The sequence below is a fragment of the Mycteria americana genome, chromosome 3, assembly GCF_035582795.1.
Source record: "Mycteria americana isolate JAX WOST 10 ecotype Jacksonville Zoo and Gardens chromosome 3, USCA_MyAme_1.0, whole genome shotgun sequence".
Taxonomy (NCBI): Eukaryota; Metazoa; Chordata; class Aves; order Ciconiiformes; family Ciconiidae; genus Mycteria; species Mycteria americana.
In genome coordinates this window covers 84,615,400-84,633,327 of record NC_134367.1, presented here as the reverse complement: position 1 = coordinate 84,633,327, position 17,928 = coordinate 84,615,400, and the positions used below count along the sequence as shown (strand labels likewise).

The following is a 17,928-nucleotide window of genomic DNA, read 5'->3' as shown; positions in this document are numbered from 1 at the left end:
ACTCTCCTTACAGCTTATGTGAAGAAACAACATCACAAGGATGGGGGAAAATTGTTGCACGGTATGTTCGTGACCAGTGGATTTGCCTTCGTTTCATTTTAAATTCATTTCCAACACTGGCTCAAGGGTATGAAGAAAATTCAGAAATGTCATTATCTACAGTTGAAAGGTCAAGAAAAATTCTAGAGTCTGCATTAGAAGCTCTAACTATTCTTCCTTCAGACCAAGTTTTACCTGTGTTTGACTGCATGAAAGTCCTTGTTCCCAAGGTAAAAGATAAAACAACTGCATGATATTAGTAGTTTTGGGGTTGTGTTTTGCCAAATGTAACAGTTTCTTCTCTTTGTTTTCAGCTTCTGGACTCAGCAGAGTCTCTCTGCATAGAAGCATTTGATTTGGCTTGGAAAATTATATCCTCTTTGAGCAACACACAGCTAATATTTTGGTCCAATCTAAAAGCTTTTGTTCAGTTCATCTTTGATACTGAGGTTCTAGCTGTTGCTGCAAGTGCAAAGGATAAAGCATATGCCAAAATAAAAGAGGTCAGTTTAAGAATTCTTTTTTGGGAAGTGAACACAGATTTTATCTGGATCTAAAAATGTATTTTACTTCTTATTTTCCCTTCAGCTATTGTCATGAATTTTTCACTTCCAAAAAGGTACTACTTTGAGAGTGTTAAGACAAAAGACCTGAGAATAAACAAATATATTGTTTGTTCTTGTAACACAAAATGAAAAGTACTATTTCTTTGATTTTTCAGAACGTTCAGTATCTTCTGTATTCAGCAAAACAAGTTTTTTGGTCTTTATTTTATTTTTACATTATGCACTTCATCTTGAGTGTTTTGTTCAGGATTTGCTACCTAAACTGTCACAAACTGTTAATATTCTGGAAAAATTATGCCTGTTTCTAATAGTTCAGGATTTATGAAAATACTTTCTCAAATGAAAAGTTAGAACCGTTCAAAACTTTAATAGATGCTATTGAATAAGCCAACTGCTTCTTTAAAGGGTATTTTTTTTTTCTGAGTGTCCAGGTGTAGAAAACATAAAAATCATAGTCACCTTAGAGTTCAATTTAATACTGCATGGTAGAGCTGCCTACATAGTTAAGAAGATAAAAAAATAATTTTTACTCTTTTTGTAAGATGAATGCAGTTTCCTGTACTCTAAAAGTTCTTGCATATGTCATGGTATTCTCTTTTCATTTTGAGTCACTAAAACTGCATTCAGTACTGGGATGTTGGTTTATCTTGGCTTTATACACTGGAAAGTTCTTTACTATTTCTTTTCTAAATAACCTTTCTTGGGTTTTTTGCTTTTTTGCCTCTGAGCATCAATTAAATGTTTGTGCAGAACAGTTCACAATGACTGCAAGACTTTTACCAGAGCAGTAATACATTATAAATTAGTTACCAGTATATACGTATGCTTAGACTATGCCTAGACTTACGGTCTCATGTGCTGCTTTGCATTTAGCACAGAAATCATACTAGGAGGGGTTGCAATTTTGCTTTGAAGTCGCCATAAGTAGCTCTGACCTGGTGTCACACTCCTAACTGTAGATAATAGCAAATGTCTCAGCTTTATTTTCAGCCCAGACACTCCAAAATGATTTTTTAATAAAATATAGAAAAATGGACACTTCCTACCAATTTAAAATTGCTATGATATCTCCATATTGGCCTTAAGTATCTTAAAATAGAGTCCCATTTATTTTCTCTTTGCTCTTCTTGAAAACTTGCTTCAAAGGAATGTTACTGTCATCTATTTTAAACAGTAGATAACACTTCGCATTTGTAGTCTTCATGTGGACTCAAGCCAAAATAAGATACGTATGCAAAGATGGCGAAATATCTCTTCAGTTCTAGGAATCGGTTAGCTTTTTCTTTTAATGGATATCTGTAATGGATAATTGTATGCTCAGTGTTGTAAATGATGAGCTATAGTTAGTTTTTAATTTTTCTTTCATCTTAAAATTTGTTTAAATTTTTAGAATTACTGTCTTAACTTCAGCATTAGTATTTCAAGCATTATGTAGGGTGTATTTTGCCAATGTTGAGAGTCTTGAGTCTGTGTGACAGCTATCCCATTGTCTGCAGTGGGACATACCATGACAGCAGGCATCAAGGAGGTAATGAAGGTCTCCTGTACTCAACAAAGGGCATCTGGTCAAGCCACCTTCTGCCCCTTCCTAAGAAAATGAAGATAAAGTTCCCAAGCAAGTGTCTACTTATGTATATTCTTATCCCAGTCCTCGGCAGTCTCTGTTGCCATTGACTATATAGTTTTAGCTAAAGAGAAAGAAAAAATGGAACTGCCTGATACTGATTTGTCACAGAAGTATAATTTTAATTTTGTCTACCACAGTGCACTTTGTGTTTTTAATAAGAGTTAGAAGGGGTGGGACAAAGGGGTGTTTTTGAGCCAAAAAAGGGAATATTGTTATGGTAAAATCCAGAAGGGCTTCTGCAGAGGTGCCCAGGGCACTGTTCTTAGGCTTCATTTCTTCTTCTGAACTTTTCCTTTTCCTTTGTGATTATTCAAATGTTAGTTGTGCTAGAACTTAAACTTCTTAAATTTCTTTTGTGTGTGCTGGACTTTTACTATGTTAATGAAACAATGGAAAAACATTCCAGGATTGAGAAATGTAGTAAATGTCATGCTGCTTCCCTACAGGTGAAACACAATAGTTCAATTTTGGAATTATTAGGAAAGTTACAATGCCTGTCTTGGCACCAAAAGAAAAGTTTGAATTCTTTGTAAAAAGACCAAATGTTTCTAGGGTGGGGTTTGGTTTGTTTTTTGGTTTTTTTTGGTTTTTTTTTCCAGAAAGCGTTTCTTCAGAGGGCATTCCAGTATTTCAATTTAAGCTCTTCATGAGCTTGTTGGTGCTTTAATCCTTAGCAATTCAGAACAACTTTCTCTATAAAAATGAAGTTACTGTCAAAGAATTGTCACATTATCAAAAGTATCATTTTGGACTGGGGAAGAGAAGAAGCTTTGTCTTGTAGGAGCTGTCACACCTTCTGGAAAACCATTTGCATGGAAAGCTCTCACTGATGTTTTCTAAAAAGGAATTTATAAAAAAAACCCACCTGTTCATTCTGAATCTCCCTGTCCTCTCCCAAGTCCTTGCAATTTCTTAGAAAAAATTTACTTTGTAACTGAAGTTTACTCTTGCACTTAGCCTAATGAAGAGAGTAGGAACGAAAAATTTTGGGGCCATTTTTCTTGTTTTGTTTTATTTTTTTCCTTTTTGGAGAAGTACTAGGTAGCTGTTTCATATATCTTAAATACGCCTTCCTCAAAAACAAAAAGTAAATGGTACAAAGACATTTTTCCGCTTTAACTCAAATATGAACTTTAACTTTAATGTGAATCTAAACCTCACTAAAGAAAAGAATTAGTGATATGGCTACCTATCGAAGAAGTTTTGGTTTGGTTTGTTTTTTTTCTAAATTGGTAAGGGTTGACTGAAAACACCAGGTTTGTACTCATGAAGTAAGCCCAGGTGCATTTGTTCCAATTATCAGGAGATTCGTGTAAAGCATCTGGTGTTGTATCTGTTTAAGCAAAGATCAGCTCTATCTTTTGTTAATATAAGCATGTACTGGGCCAGTTGTTGCCCATTCACCTGCCCTTGTAATCAGAGAATTGTAAATAGATTGAAGACAGCATTAACCTGAGCAGAGATAGGATGTAGAAGATTATCAGACCTGCTAAAATAGATATCACTGTAATATTATTCTAATAATTCTAGCACTGCTGAAAACTAGATTTTGAATCTTTTATTTCTTCTTCAGATAATTTTCAAGCTCATAGATATGTCCGCTACAAAGACTGGAGTCTTCAATGTAGTCCTTAGCCATTGTTGTCGATCTTGGATATTTCCCACTGTTGATGAGAGAAGTGCCTTGACAAATGCTTTCTTAAATGCTGGAAATTATTGTGAACTTATCACTGAGGCTTGTGTCTTTGGAACTGTATTTAGGAGAGATCAAAGGTATAAAAAAAAATCTTTGTGATTATATTTGTTAAAATTTTATGCTCTTTGTTTTCTTTTAATCTTTGAGATGATTATTGAAATAATTTTTGTATGCTATTCTGCTAATTTTATTGTTTTGTCTTCTTTTGTCTGTGAAGACTTATTCAGGATGTGCATGCCTTCATAGAAAATCTTGGAGAAAAATGTGCAGCAAATGTTGTTACAGAAAGGTAATGATTTTAAGGATACACCTTACAATATTTGGTCTGAATTGTCTTCATTACAATTGATCCCACAGTAGGAAAGATGCTGGTTTTGAAGTCAGCTTCTTATGAGTATATTCATAACCTTCTTAAATATTGGTAAAACGGATATACATCCCATTACATTCATAATTCAAATACAAAATGTAGAAAAATGTTAGGTATTTTCAGGAAAATATATCCCCTTTGTTAACCTGAATGGAACTGAAATCATAGAATAAATAACTACTTCCTCATTGTTTCATCTCATAAAAGTAATACTTTTTAGGATGCAGATGCTTTACCAAGTGCTGATATGTACCTCATCATTGTAGACAAGACAGTTAGGAAACTCGGGCTTTAATGCAGCCAGATTTGGAGCTTGGCTTTTTAACATTGGTTGTAGGCCTTTTTAGCTTGCATACTGGCAATAGGTTCTGCTTCCAGTTTTTGAAACAGGGACATTGGCTACTGGGTTATTGAACTTTTTTTGTAGCTTCACTCCCACCTTTACTCACCGGAAGAAAGTCAGAGAAACGGTCTAACATAGTGCTTTGGGAAGTGTTAGTAGTTGCTAAAACCTGAGTTTCTAAAAATCTACTACCACTTCTAGTTCAGTACTCCCTGTATCTTCTCCCAAGAGCTTCTTGGTTTCCAAATGTCTGGTTGTGACAGTCTGCAGCTGTGGGATGCTTTGTTACCTGTAATGTCATTAATTCTACTCTTGGCATTAATTATTCCAGATGTCCCTGAGTAACTAATGGGAATCAAGTGTTGGTTTTGACTAGAATATTTGACCAAAATTGTAAGCGTAAATTAGTTTACAGTTTACAAAAACCTTTTATGATACAGCTATTTCTGTAGAAAATCTTTAAACACTTAGATGCTATTAAAGACCTGTAGGTAGAAACAGGGGCAGGTTATCTGGAACTCACTAGTTTTCTTCATCAGCAAGGATGAATAGACCTTAAAATTTTGGTTCTGGGTATTTGCATATTGTCTCACTACAGCCAATTTGTTCAAGATTTATGTTTGGTGCTTTTTTATAATTCAGGAATTTATCTTTATGTCTGAACAAGTAAAGTTTGATTATTTTTTTTAAATTAATATTTTACAGTACGAATAGAGACGATCACTACGTTCGGGTTTGCGCTACTAAATTTCTGTGCTTGTTGGATGGATCAAATGCCTTGCATAAGACATTTATGGAAGATATTTTCATCAAACTGCTTGATAAAGTAAACTTCATTTCTTGTGGTATATAAATGTAATGTTAGTACAATTATTAAAACGCAAAGTATTTACAGTTGACAGGATGTATTTACAGTTGTTTGTGTAGCCTGTCTAGATTTGCCCAGTAATATACTTTTTTTTTTTGTTATGAGACAGGAGTTAATTCAGCCAAACCAAAATAGTAAAAATTGTCTTTTGGGTTTATTTCTCTCTTTTTAGTGGATTTTCTAACTTCACGGAACATTATCCAAATTGTAACCATTGTTCCATTAAGAATCTTCCTTCAGGCTGCATTTTGAAGCACCACATTTCACTTTAACAATTTCAGACCACCTTTTGAATTGAGCGAGCTGTTGTCTCCTTAGAAGACCTTTATGAATAGGATTAATGGAGAAGGTTGGGGTGTGATTTTCATTTATGTCATAGCTGCTTATGCATTGGCACTAGTGTAAAATCAGTGGTAAATTACTACAGCTGCTATTAGAACATCACCCATGCATTCTGGTACTACAGAATTCTGCTTTTGTCTGAAGAACAAGAAATGGGTGGTCCTTCATTCCTGTCAATTAACTACTGGAGAAAAATGGTTAATATTTGTGTTGTAAGATTGATCCAGTGGGAAAAGTCAGCTTTAAAAGTTATTTCCTTATTTGCTTAGATATGAAGTGTAAACATGGAAAAACAAAGTGTATTTGCATTTTAATACTAATATTCCTAATAATAATTCATGCTCCATTTTATGTAGTACTATTTTAATGGTTCATATACAGTAGGTGCTGTAAATTCTTCAACTCTCTGCTGCTTGAAGAGTCTTAATATCTAGCATTTTTGTGCTCTTAAGTGAAAATACTAGGTGGAATTGTATTTTTTTTTTTTTTTCAACTTTCCAAACTTCTCATGGACAAGCTTCAAAATTTAATTCTAAATAAATGAAATGAATATATTTTTCCTAACTTTATATTTAATGCCGATACTAGCTGTGCAGTAGGTGCTGCTTTCTCAGTACAGTGAAGTATATTTCCATGTATTCAATTTTAAAAGAAGATTTTCATTTGCTTTTAGGATGAACTGGTATCCAGATCTAGAACACGCTATTATGCAAACTCTTTACAGCATAGAATTAAAAACCGTGTATGGCAGACACTCTTAGTTCTTCTTCCGAAGCTTGACCAGGTATTGCTCTTCACTATGAATTCTTAAATACTTTCAAGAATAATTTGGTGTCATGCAAACTGCATATGTTAAATTACAGCAGGGTATAAAAGGCATGTAATCTGTGGCTGATGTAGAAGTTTTGTGTAGTTTCATTCTTTCAGTCTGAAGTCACGGATTTATGATGCGTTTCTAGAGGTCACTGAAAACTGGTTCTTGGATTTGTGAATGGATTGTTTCCAATCCAAGAACAATTCTTGGATCTGTTCTTGAATTACAGTAGACTAGATTGTTCCTGTTAAAGCTAGCTAAAACTCTGTACTGACTGTGATTTAAAGCTTTTCATTCAGTAAAAATGTTGCTAATTTATGAACACTGAGAAAATTGAGAAATTTGTTTCATCTAATGCTTCTTCATAATAAAATATTTGAAAAGTATAATACAGAAATTGGATGGTTCTAAAATGTTTTCATTTGAGTATTATAAATATTTCTAGTATTATGATAAAGCTGAGTATGTTCTTTTATTTAAAATTTTTTTCTTCATGGAAATAACTCTAACAATATACTAAATTATTATCCGATTTTGTTTTCTCAGAACTTTTTGTGTGGAACCCTTGACAAAGTTTTCCAGGCTGGATTCAGTAATAATCAGGCATCTGTGAAATACTTCATAGAATGGATTGTTATCTTGAGTCTACATAAATACCCCCAATTCCTTAATAAATTCTGGGATTGTTTTTGCTATGTAAGTAAGAACTTTGGCATTCACTTGAAGAGTAATTTGAACGAAGAGGGTACAGTTTGTCTTCCCTTACGTTATTTTCTATGTATTCCAATTTTCCTTTAGAAGCAGTGGGTTGTTGAGCAGATTATAGTCCAGACTCGCTTCCCAGTTAGTCTGAGACATTTAGAAATTTGTGATACAAAAGTGGCTGAAGACAGGTGAATTCTTCCAGTTGAGAGATTCCCTTTTATAATGTACTATTCTGGTCAGGGTATAGCTGGCAATAGAGAATCAGAGTACTCTTTGCAGTTGCCAATATGAGAGCCATCAGGAACACATGGATGCCCTAAATTCTGAGTTTGGGAAGATACTGCAAAGTCACTTGTGGTTTCCACACCCAGCTTTTGTCTTCTGCATTTTGTTTGTCAGTGGGAACATGACTTGTGTAACCCATATTCAATTTGCAGCTTTTAATATGGACTTTTCTCACAGTGGAGTTCTGTAATGTGGCTCCAAAACTGGAAGCAGGGTTTGAATTACAATACCCAAAAGTCATGCAAGGGTTGACTGGGGAGAACTGACTTACTAGCATTTCATTTTTATGTCTTGGGTTCTTCTCTAAGTAAATACCCATAAGAGTTGACCTGTATCAATTGTCTGTATTGATACCCTTGAATTTGTTAGCATTGTACATTTGGGCTGAGTAGAAAATGTATGTACTTGTATCTCCTCCAGTGTATAGGAAGACGTGACTTGCAGTAGTGCCTCTGCTTAAGCTCACTACTCATAATAGCTAAATGTAGATGTCTTCTTGCTTATCAAATAGCCTAGTTGCTACTGTAGTTTTTTAAAAATCCAAACAGTAGGACAAGAATTAAAATTAAATAGAAAAATTGGAAAACTGTGTATATACATTTTTTGCTCAAATCCAGGCAGGTTTTTAATACTGCTCTGAGACAACTTCGCTTGCTAGTGATGTGTGCTGTGGTTTGTTTTTTTTTTTTTGGGGGGGGGGTTGTTTTTTTTCCTGTATAGGGGAAAAAATTCTCTTTCAGTTTACAATTCATACTTTTTTTTAAGTGCATAAAGATGGCTTGTCATGCTTATATGAACTGATGAAAAGTGCTGTAAGGGATATAACCTTTTCCTATTTCAGGGTTCCTTCCAAGAGCTCAGGCAGCTGGAATTGCTGTCATTTTAGTAGATGATAATCTATTGAATCAAAGCAATCTCATGCTGATAACAAGTGTACTGAATCTCAGTGGGCCCATTCAAACAAACAGAGCAAGCACAAAGCATGTAGATTTATGAAAAAGGAATACAGATTGTATTTTCAGAGGCTATCCTGGAAACAGTGACTCCAAAAAGGATTGTCAGGATCATATTGAAAAATAAGCTGAACTTGAGCACCCAGTGCAATGCTGCGGCAAAATGGATGAATAGGAGCTGTATCTGTAAAGAGAAGTGGTGAATAGAGTGTGGAAACTCATTTCTTCCAGTACAGAACGTGGGTGAGGCTGATGCTAGGCTACTCATTCTGTGTCCCAAATCCACGTTTGTGATGACATGGAAGAGTGCGAGCACTGAAAAGTATCCCCAAGGCTTTTATTGGGTTTAGGGCTTTTTGGGGCAGGGGGGAAATACAGTGAATTTGGGTTGAATTTTAGCTCATTTACACTGCTGTATACTTTGTTCTGATTGATGTGTTAGTAAAAAGCAAATAATGTGTTAGGAGAAATGAAATCTTAATAACATGAACTTTGTATTTTAGTAGATTTTGCTGTGGAAGCACAGGTTTTTTTAATAGTGTTGATATTGCATTTGCAGAACATGCTGTGAGAACTTACAGGGTATAAAAATGTTTTATATATGCATATTTCTTGTTACGTTCTCTTTTGCTTTAGGATGAAGAAAAGCTTAAAACAAGCATCTGCACATTTTTATCAGTGTTATCACACTTTGACATTGTTCTTCAAAATACCTCAGAGAAGGTAAGTTTGACTAAAAGTGTTCATTCCTTACTCAGCTGCACTGTATATTGATTTCTGAAACAAAAATCATTTTTGCAGTCTCTTTTCAAAACCTTTTTAATACCTACTTCCTACTAAGGTATCCTTTGCTATGGAAAATACTAACTCTTCCTGTCACCTCTGTAACATATTGGACTTAGGAAAATTAGATAAATGGCAGATGTTCTGGATACATAGGGCCTTATTACCTGTGAGTTTTTCTAGAATAGCTACTCCAGTTTTAATTAAACATGTGGATGCACCTGAGTTTATTTTTCTTGCTGCTCTTGCTTAATCTGCATAAAATTGGGCAGATAACCTGGAAGAAGGTGATCTTTCTGTAGAATAACAGCACTCAAATATGTAGTTCTTTGGCAATAGCTAATCCATATTACGTTTAGAATTCTTTATTTGGAATTCTCAAGTTTTTTATTGAACTTTAAAATAGAGGATGAAATACAGTCAGGTGTTACATTAGGTCAGCTACTTCACATCTGCAGCAATCAAGGCATTTCTGTTGTGGTGGGGTTTTTTTTTTTTACTGTTTGCTTACATTTGCAAGATCAGCTTTCTAAGCGCTAGAAAATCAGAAGTTAATAGAGGTTTCCTTGTATGCAGAAATATAATTTTTAAAGCAAATTAATACATTTTCAAAACACAAGTGGGGCTGTAGGTTTGTGCCCTAGTGAGAAGGAAGAAAGGAAATAATGACCATGTTCTGAAGCCTGTATTTGCACATATATGTACTGTTAAAGCTTTAAACTTTCTGAAAAGTGTTTTTTTGAGAAAACCACTGTTTCTTGGGACACTCTTGCTTTTCTACTGCTAAAAATGGTATGTTAAGACTTAACATAAATGAAAGAAGCTTCTTTATCTTTGTTTTTTTAGAAGCCAGCTTTGAAGAAAGCCCTCATAGTTGTTCTACAGTGGTGTTTCAACCATAATTTCAGCGTTCGACTTTATGCGTTAGTTGCCCTTAAAAAAATCTGGGGTATGTGCAGAATGTTGCATGTGGAGGAATTTGAAGCTCTGACACCAGTTATTGAATCTAGTCTTCAACAAGTGGAAAACATGCATGGCACAGGGTTAGTAACATTTTTCTGACTTACAGCTTAATATTGTTCTTCTGAGCCATTTGCAGTAAGTCTAATTTTCTAAAATAGCACTTGATAATTTCTCCTAGGTTTTGGGGGGGGTGTCTGCTTAAAAGGAAACCAAGACTTGGAAATTAAAGCCTAATTATCAGCAAAGAAAATGAAGTGATAATTCAGTGTAGCATTACAGTCTGAAAGCACAACAGGAAAAACTCAAGGCATGTTTGAACAGTGCTCATAGTTTAGGAGTGGGGTAAAAAAAGAGAGTCAGGAGTGCTTAATTTTCTTACCTGATGGGTTTCGAAGCAATACAAATCATTCTTCCAAAATTCCTGGTACCAGTAAATTCTCAAATATAAAATCCAAAATGCTTTTGGTGTTAATATTTGAGAAAACTTCTGTGGAAGAAAAATTGATAGGGAAATTAATTTTGGGTGCTGATTAAATGAGCTTTACAGAAATGCTTTTCTGCTTACTGATTTAGAAATACAACAATTCAGTTAAATTTTGTACTATCTGTGTGTTTTGTACCCTTTTTATAGCCCTGTTTTTAGGAGTTATTTAAAATTACTGAGAATTTCTGATAGTGTTGTCAGCCAACATAAACTTGGGACTGCTGCTGACATTCTCTTTTTTTGTGCATCTTGCATTACTTTCTGCAATTGCAGGAATGCTAAAAGGAACTGGCAGCGAATCCAAGATCATTTCTTCTTTGCAACATTTCATCCACTTGAGGATTATAGTCTAGAGGCAAGTCCGAGACTATTGCTGATCATTGTATTTGCATAGTTTTACAACTATATTTTTAACTTTCTTTGTAGTTCTAATGTAGGATGAATAATGATCAACTATTACTCACTTAAAACACTGAAAAATTACTTCACCTAAATTGTTATGTATTTTAGACTAAGACTGCAGCTTAATTCTCTAATTAATACTGTGTTAAAAACCTAGGTCATTTAAGAAGAGGTATGTTTGAATGTGCCGATCTGTGTGGGAGTTAATCAGGTTTTATATTTGTGGCTGGAAAAGTTACTTCTAATAACTGAAGAGCATCTGCTTAATCACATGTAGTTTGTTAGGATTTTTGAGGCATCTCCTGTTCTTAGAAGTGACTTGAGGTTGCTTAACTAAATTGTTGTTTAAAGTGAACAAGGTACAGATATATAACTCCTAGAGCATCTTTTTCAGCTATTCTTTTTGCAGTAGCTTAAATAACTGAGAGCTGCATAAACACTGAGGGGAGGCAGGCAAAGATAAGGGTACAGATAAAAATAAGAGATAGAGGAACTAAGCTGAAAATAGAAGATAAACATGAATGTGAAAAGGGGTACATGTGTTCTGGCACAAACAGTGCCATCTTTCAGAGAAGGAATTTTTTTCTTTTCTTAACTGACGTTCCGTGAAATATTTTTGTGAACACTAAATATGCTAGATATGACTTAGCAAATTCGGCCCTGAAAATCCTGAACAAGAAAGGGGGGAAAAAAAAAAAAGGCAAGGCTAATAGTTGTTAAGTATTTAAATGTATTCAGGGTGCATCTTCACCTTCATCTTGAGGGTGCACTGGAATAAACAAAATGTCTGGGTTTTAAATGCTTCATCTTATTCAGCTTTTCCCTTGGGGTGTGTGTGAGTTCCTCCTTGATAGATTGTGGTTAGCTGTATTGGTAGTGCTGAGTTGGATTTTACCACTAGATTTTAATGCTTTTGATTATATTCCTTTTGACATCAAATCAATCTGCATGCTTTACTAGAAGCTCATAAGGGCGTCTGGAAACTCTTTAGTGTTACATGTAAAAAATTTTCACAGGACCTCTGTGCTGAGAAGCATAGCAGTAATTCTTTGGTATTCTAGAATTTCAGAAGAATAATCAATGCAGATCCTTAAAAAAGGACTAATCAGAGAGAGAAAGAGACTGGATTTATGAAAGTTTGGGATAGCACTATATGTAAAGCAATGAATATTGAGAGATACATTAGTAAGTTATATCAAGTGCCAAGAAAAACAAGTATTAAATCATAGAATACTAGATAAAAGATGTGTGCGATAAAATTACCAGAGGTTAATTTATTATCTGTTTTGCTTGTTTTGGTGGTGCTCTGCTAATAACACTGTGTTACACTGCAGACAATATTTTACACTCTTCCTCGCCTTTCGGAACTTGCTGAAGATGAATGGATCTCACTCGCTAAATTTCACAAATTCACTGACGTTCCTTTGCCACAAACATTTCAGTGGTATCATTCTCGAACGGAACTTCTTGATCTGAAACCAAGTGACTGGTCTCAGCAAGACATGGGTAAAATATAGCTAATCTATATTAAATACAATTATTTCTATGTAGTAGCTGTATACATTGGTATGCAATCTGATCTCTGTTATCCTGCTTAAGTAGCCTTGTATCTATGTGAGCAGAGTATGTGCCATAAAATAATAGGAGATGACTAATGGTGTCTACAGTATTACCATTTAGATAATCTTCTTTACTGAAGCAGTAGTTTCACTACCGCTTGCTTAGCTGTATGACTAATACTTGTTTTTCTAGGTTCAGATTCAGTTGAAACAGATAGCCAGACAGAATGGACTGATGTTCAGAAAAAGATTATACCCTGGAAGAACAGTACTCCTAGTTTAGACTTGGAAATGGTATTTCAGGATCGTGCTGCTAAACTCGGTAAATCAAACAGCAGACTGATTGTGGTGGCTTCGCTTATTGATAAACCTACCAATTTAGGAGGTAAGGTTGACTGCCATTTTTAAATTTTTATTTTAGACCTTAGAGCCCACTTGGATAATAAGAATGAATCTCATTGTATGTAGATAATAAGAAAATTATTTAAGTGCAGCTCAGAAATAGATCCTTATCCTGGAAAAAAAATGGTAACCAAAAGAAATACTACCTGCTTCAGAAGAAGGGGTCTTTTATAGTTATATTTTAAGGAAAAAAACAAAAGTACTTACACATAGTATGCATTAATTAAATAGAACTTACTGTAAATCATGCTCAGTTTCTTACTGTTTTTTTATATTCTTTGTTATAGTTCAGTTTTTCAACTGTGTATGCATTTAAAGGAAATAATTCGCTTTTACTTTTTTTTCTATAACAATTAAACCAAATGTTGTAGACGTACTAGTTTCTCATGACTGTTAGACAAGAAAGTGCCTGTTCCTGATAAAGTAATCCTTCATAGTATCATGCAAGCTGTGATAGAACAAATCCTGCAAATACTTCATTGCATTGTGCTTGCTGTTGTCAGCATTTTAAATATCTGCAGTAAGACTGTTAATGAAAAATAAGCCCACAGTCTGGTGCTGTCTGCATTTTAATGCTGTAATGTGTTGTTCTCTCAAGCCTTCCATTTAACAGGTACTGGATTTAGAGCTTAAGCTTGTGCGTATGTGTCCATCCATCCCTGCCTAGGCTTTTACACTGACCCATTACTTTGTATAATTAGTATTGTAGAAGCACGTTGTCAGACATAGTGCTTTTCTAATTTTTATCTTTCTGCTAAGTTACAAAACATTTTTTTTTTCTGGTAAATTATGTGGAACAGGGTGTGACTTGGAACAGATGTAAGATGCACCTGAAACTGATTAAAAATAGAGGACTGAAGTAACGATTTCCCTTTTGGATTCTTTGTCCTTTTTCACTTGCTAAAATATTCTGCCTTGGTGTTTATTTTCTACACAAAAATCACTTTAATTCTTCTGTTTGTAGGTTTATGTCGTACAAGTGAAATATTTGGGGCATCTGCACTAGTTGTCGGCAGTCTTCATTATATACAGGATAAGCAGTTTCAGCATCTTAGTGTTTCTGCAGAGCAGTGGCTCCCCCTTGTTGAGGTGAATGGAAACATTTTAATAGCTAAAAAGTGTACTGTACATCTTCATCAGATGCATAGTTCAGAGTCTTTTTTTTCTCATGCAAAAATGAACTTTTTATTTAACAGAAGCTCCCACTGTTATCTCTGAGTATTTTGGAGTAAAGTTTGGGTCAACCTCATAAAGAATTTTAAAATTACTTTTAAGTTCTTATTGCCGTGATAAACTGATTATGCGAGCTGTCATTGTTATGTCTTACTCTGTTTTACAGTGGTACGTTGGAATTTAATATTTATTTATAAAAGTTGAACAACATTTATCTTGCTTGGTCCATTGTTTTTGCTAACTTCATGGGGATAATCTTTGAGTTTGCCTGAAGCTAACTTGTGCCAAGCTTTTAGGACCTATTACCTAGGTTATAAAAATGAAGGCTGCAACCTATATGTTTAGTATTTGGTAGAAAATATGTTTGTGGTATTTTATAATAATCGTGTTTCAAGATCAGCTTTAAGTCATCTGAAGAATTCTGTACAAATTTTTCTTTTTTTTTCTCCCAGTGTTTATTTTCAGGCTATTAAGATTTTTCTTCAGAACAAGATAGCTGTAGTGTGTTTTGCCTAAAACAGAATGCTGATGGACACACGTTGTTGTGTCTAATCTCTGTACAGAAGTGTACTGACAATAGAGTTTCTGTTGCGTGAAGAAATTGGCATTTAATACAAATAAGCAGTTTAGAGCTGCTTACAATGAAGACCACTAAGAAATTCTTCACTGCAAGCTATCACAAGTTGTAATGCAGGCATGTAAGGCAACTCAGCTTCAGTACTGGCTGTTGTATTGTTTTGGGAAGGGATTCCAGGTTAAATAACAACTATGCACCTTGTCCCTCTGCAAGAGTGATTCTTTTACGTTCACTAGGCTTGTAGCTGTCAGAAGCATAGAAAAGCCTTTGTTCATTGTATTAGTGGAGTACATTTTTGTGGCATTACTTAACCTTTTGTGCTGTTGCTGAAGAGCTTTTAAAATAGTAAGCTATGTATATGGACAGAGTCTTTGGGGATAAAAGTCGTTCATCTTAAAAATTGTCCAAGTAAATTGATTTTTACAGTAACTTCAGAAGTTTACAAATGGCAGTATTTAAATATTTGTGTATTTCTCTCTACTTTTGATGGACAGGTGAAACCATCTCAGCTTGTTGATTATTTACAGCAGAAAAAAACAGAAGGCTACACTATTATTGGTGTGGAGCAGACAGCTAAAAGTTTTGATCTTACAGAATATTGCTTCCCAGAGAAGTCACTATTATTGCTGGGGTAAGAACACACACTTTTTTTGTAAATCTACCTCTTGCAGTCTATCCCTTCTACTGCTCAGAGTTTGGTCATATGAAAACCAAGTGACTCTGGTAAAGGTGGATTTAGAATGGGACGTGATTATGGAAACAACCTGTTCACTTTAGTAATATGGAGCCCTGTATGTGTAGGCTGCGGTGAGCTCAGCAAGGAGGGCTGCCTGTTTGCCCTGGGTTACTGGGTGAGGAGGACTGGAGCGGAGTGGGAGTGTGCATAGCTGGGAGGTGCTTTAAAAATTAAGGATGAGGCACAGGATGAAGTAGCAAGTTCTTGCAGCACAAGCAGAGGCTGGGAGGACTTCAGAGAAGAGCAATAATCAGTTCCTATAAGCAGGTGAGCCTCAGATGTGACAAAGGGGAGGCTGCTTCAAGAAATCTAAAGGAAAGCACCTGCAAGTCAGAAAGCTACTGGAATTGCAAGGCCACTGAGACCAGGAGGAAGGGCCTGTCTGTCTATCCTTTTAGGACAAAGTGGGCAGAAATACCTGTTTTTCAAACCTTTTTATATGTAGCTTGTCTTCAGAATGTAGTTCTCATAATCACTTTGTTCTCTTCTAATTAAAAACATAGTTTTAATTACTGATAACCTTTTGTATCTTCTGGTGTGCTTATTCTGAGGAGATGAAACATTTCCAGTTCAAGGCTTCAAGCAGTCTTATGTTCCCTCGTAGTAAGACCTCATTGAATGTAAAGGGGGCCGCTAAGCTTCCCTGCTGTACCAGCAGCTTTGCACCCTGGTCATTTCATTTATAGCTCTTCATTTCACTATATATGGATAGTTTCAAAATAAAGGCAGGAGTCCTTATGTTGGGTGTTCAGCTATTGCTGGACCAGTGAACTAAAGATGAAGTGCTTTACCAGTTTTTCCACATCAAAGTTGAGTCAGGTCTCCCATGTTTTCTTTGTATCTATAATGTATTACTGCTTTAAAAAAAAAAAAAAACTCATTTCTTGTCCTCATCAGTTATATTGAGGGGAGATGCACCATTTGTCAAACGGCATTTGGATGCTGTTGTGACTTTTGCATCTTCTGCTTTCTGGAACACCCATCTTTTCTCAGATACAAGTTACTGTTTCTTCTTTCCTAGAAATGAACATGAAGGAATTCCAGCAAACCTTATTCACCACCTGGATGTCTGTGTGGAAATTCCTCAGCAGGGTATCATTCGATCACTCAATGTTCATGTAAGTGGAGCTCTGCTGATCTGGGAGTATACAAGGCAACAAGTGATCAAGCAAAAACAACAAAAATAACTGCCAAGAGTTTTGTGCCTTATAGTACAGCTGGGTGACTTCCTATGGTGCTACAACGTGAAATTCTGACTAGATGAGATACAAACTCAGGGTGAATGAAGATTCTTAGCTTTTGCATGTTTTGTTCTCTGTAGTGTTCAGACTGACTTTTAAATGCCTTAATACTTTACCTCCTTAAATAAAACTGTTGCATTGGAAATAAATACTATTTATATTGCATGTTGTGTGTGTGATTTGTCTACTATTAGAACATCAGGATAGTACCATGAGCAACCCCAACCTCAAAACACAGGATTTTTAGTGCAGCTACTTTGATTGTGATGACCATGCTTGAAATTGAAGTGGTGCCTTCCTATAACCACCATCAAAACTTACTGTAGCCAAAGTATTTAATGCCTCCAGTATCTAGATATGCTAGATTATATAATTTTTGCAAGGTAAATTCACTTACATTATTACATTAAATGCCTTCCATGGTCAAGTTTACTAATCCTGCTGCAGACAGTCTGTATCTTTAAATGGAGTTGCATCCGTAAAGTAATCAAAAACACTAAATTATATAAAAGGCCATAATGTGAGGATTGTGATAAATAACTGCTGTGCTTCTAACAGCAATACTGCTTGAAACCTGACTGTTATGGCTAATGTAAAAATTCCTATTGCTTATAAAAAATTAGCATACTCAAAATATGTAAATTACATATATGCACAGGATGCATTAGATTTAATGCTTGCTGCTTTATTAAACTGATGTCTGACTTAAACTGTATTTTGAAATAATTTGAAATACTTGGTAAACGACAAATACAAATTACATTATACCACCACCTCCTTTTTGACAAGGAGGGGAAGTTGGAATAGATTTTTTTTTTTTTTTTTTTTTTTAGGAAAAGCTGGTTCACTTATTGAAAAGCAGTTTTATTGTTCTCTTTAGAATATGTACATTACACTATTAAATAATCATTTATTCCTGTGAAACAATTTGACTAATTATACATTCAAAACCTTAATTTGTGAACAGCCCTGCACCATATTCCTTTGACTTATACTCATG

At 35.0% G+C, this 17,928-nt stretch overlaps 1 protein-coding gene across 2 annotated transcripts in view; it reads left to right on the top strand.

The window, feature by feature from the left end:
* The window catches only part of TARBP1 (tRNA guanosine 2 -O-methyltransferase TARBP1), a 39,054-nt gene extending 21,983 nt beyond the window's left edge, over nucleotides 1–17,071 (top strand). Inside the window, exons 16-30 of one of the 2 annotated variants that reach the window (XM_075495908.1) lie at nucleotides 14–269; nucleotides 354–542; nucleotides 3,806–4,005; nucleotides 4,146–4,217; nucleotides 5,347–5,467; nucleotides 6,525–6,635; nucleotides 7,212–7,361; nucleotides 9,245–9,331; nucleotides 10,238–10,434; nucleotides 11,112–11,193; nucleotides 12,575–12,746; nucleotides 12,993–13,184; nucleotides 14,166–14,290; nucleotides 15,446–15,582; nucleotides 16,709–17,071. In XM_075495908.1, coding sequence (XP_075352023.1) covers nucleotides 14–269; nucleotides 354–542; nucleotides 3,806–4,005; nucleotides 4,146–4,217; nucleotides 5,347–5,467; nucleotides 6,525–6,635; nucleotides 7,212–7,361; nucleotides 9,245–9,331; nucleotides 10,238–10,434; nucleotides 11,112–11,193; nucleotides 12,575–12,746; nucleotides 12,993–13,184; nucleotides 14,166–14,290; nucleotides 15,446–15,582; nucleotides 16,709–16,874 — 2,257 coding nt within the window. In that variant the 3' untranslated portion in view covers nucleotides 16,875–17,071. The remainder of the gene's footprint in view (nucleotides 1–13; nucleotides 270–353; nucleotides 543–3,805; nucleotides 4,006–4,145; nucleotides 4,218–5,346; nucleotides 5,468–6,524; nucleotides 6,636–7,211; nucleotides 7,362–9,244; nucleotides 9,332–10,237; nucleotides 10,435–11,111; nucleotides 11,194–12,574; nucleotides 12,747–12,992; nucleotides 13,185–14,165; nucleotides 14,291–15,445; nucleotides 15,583–16,708) is intronic. The other variant, XM_075495909.1, reaches the window with a different exon arrangement.
* The last annotated feature ends 857 nt before the right edge of the window (nucleotides 17,072–17,928 follow it).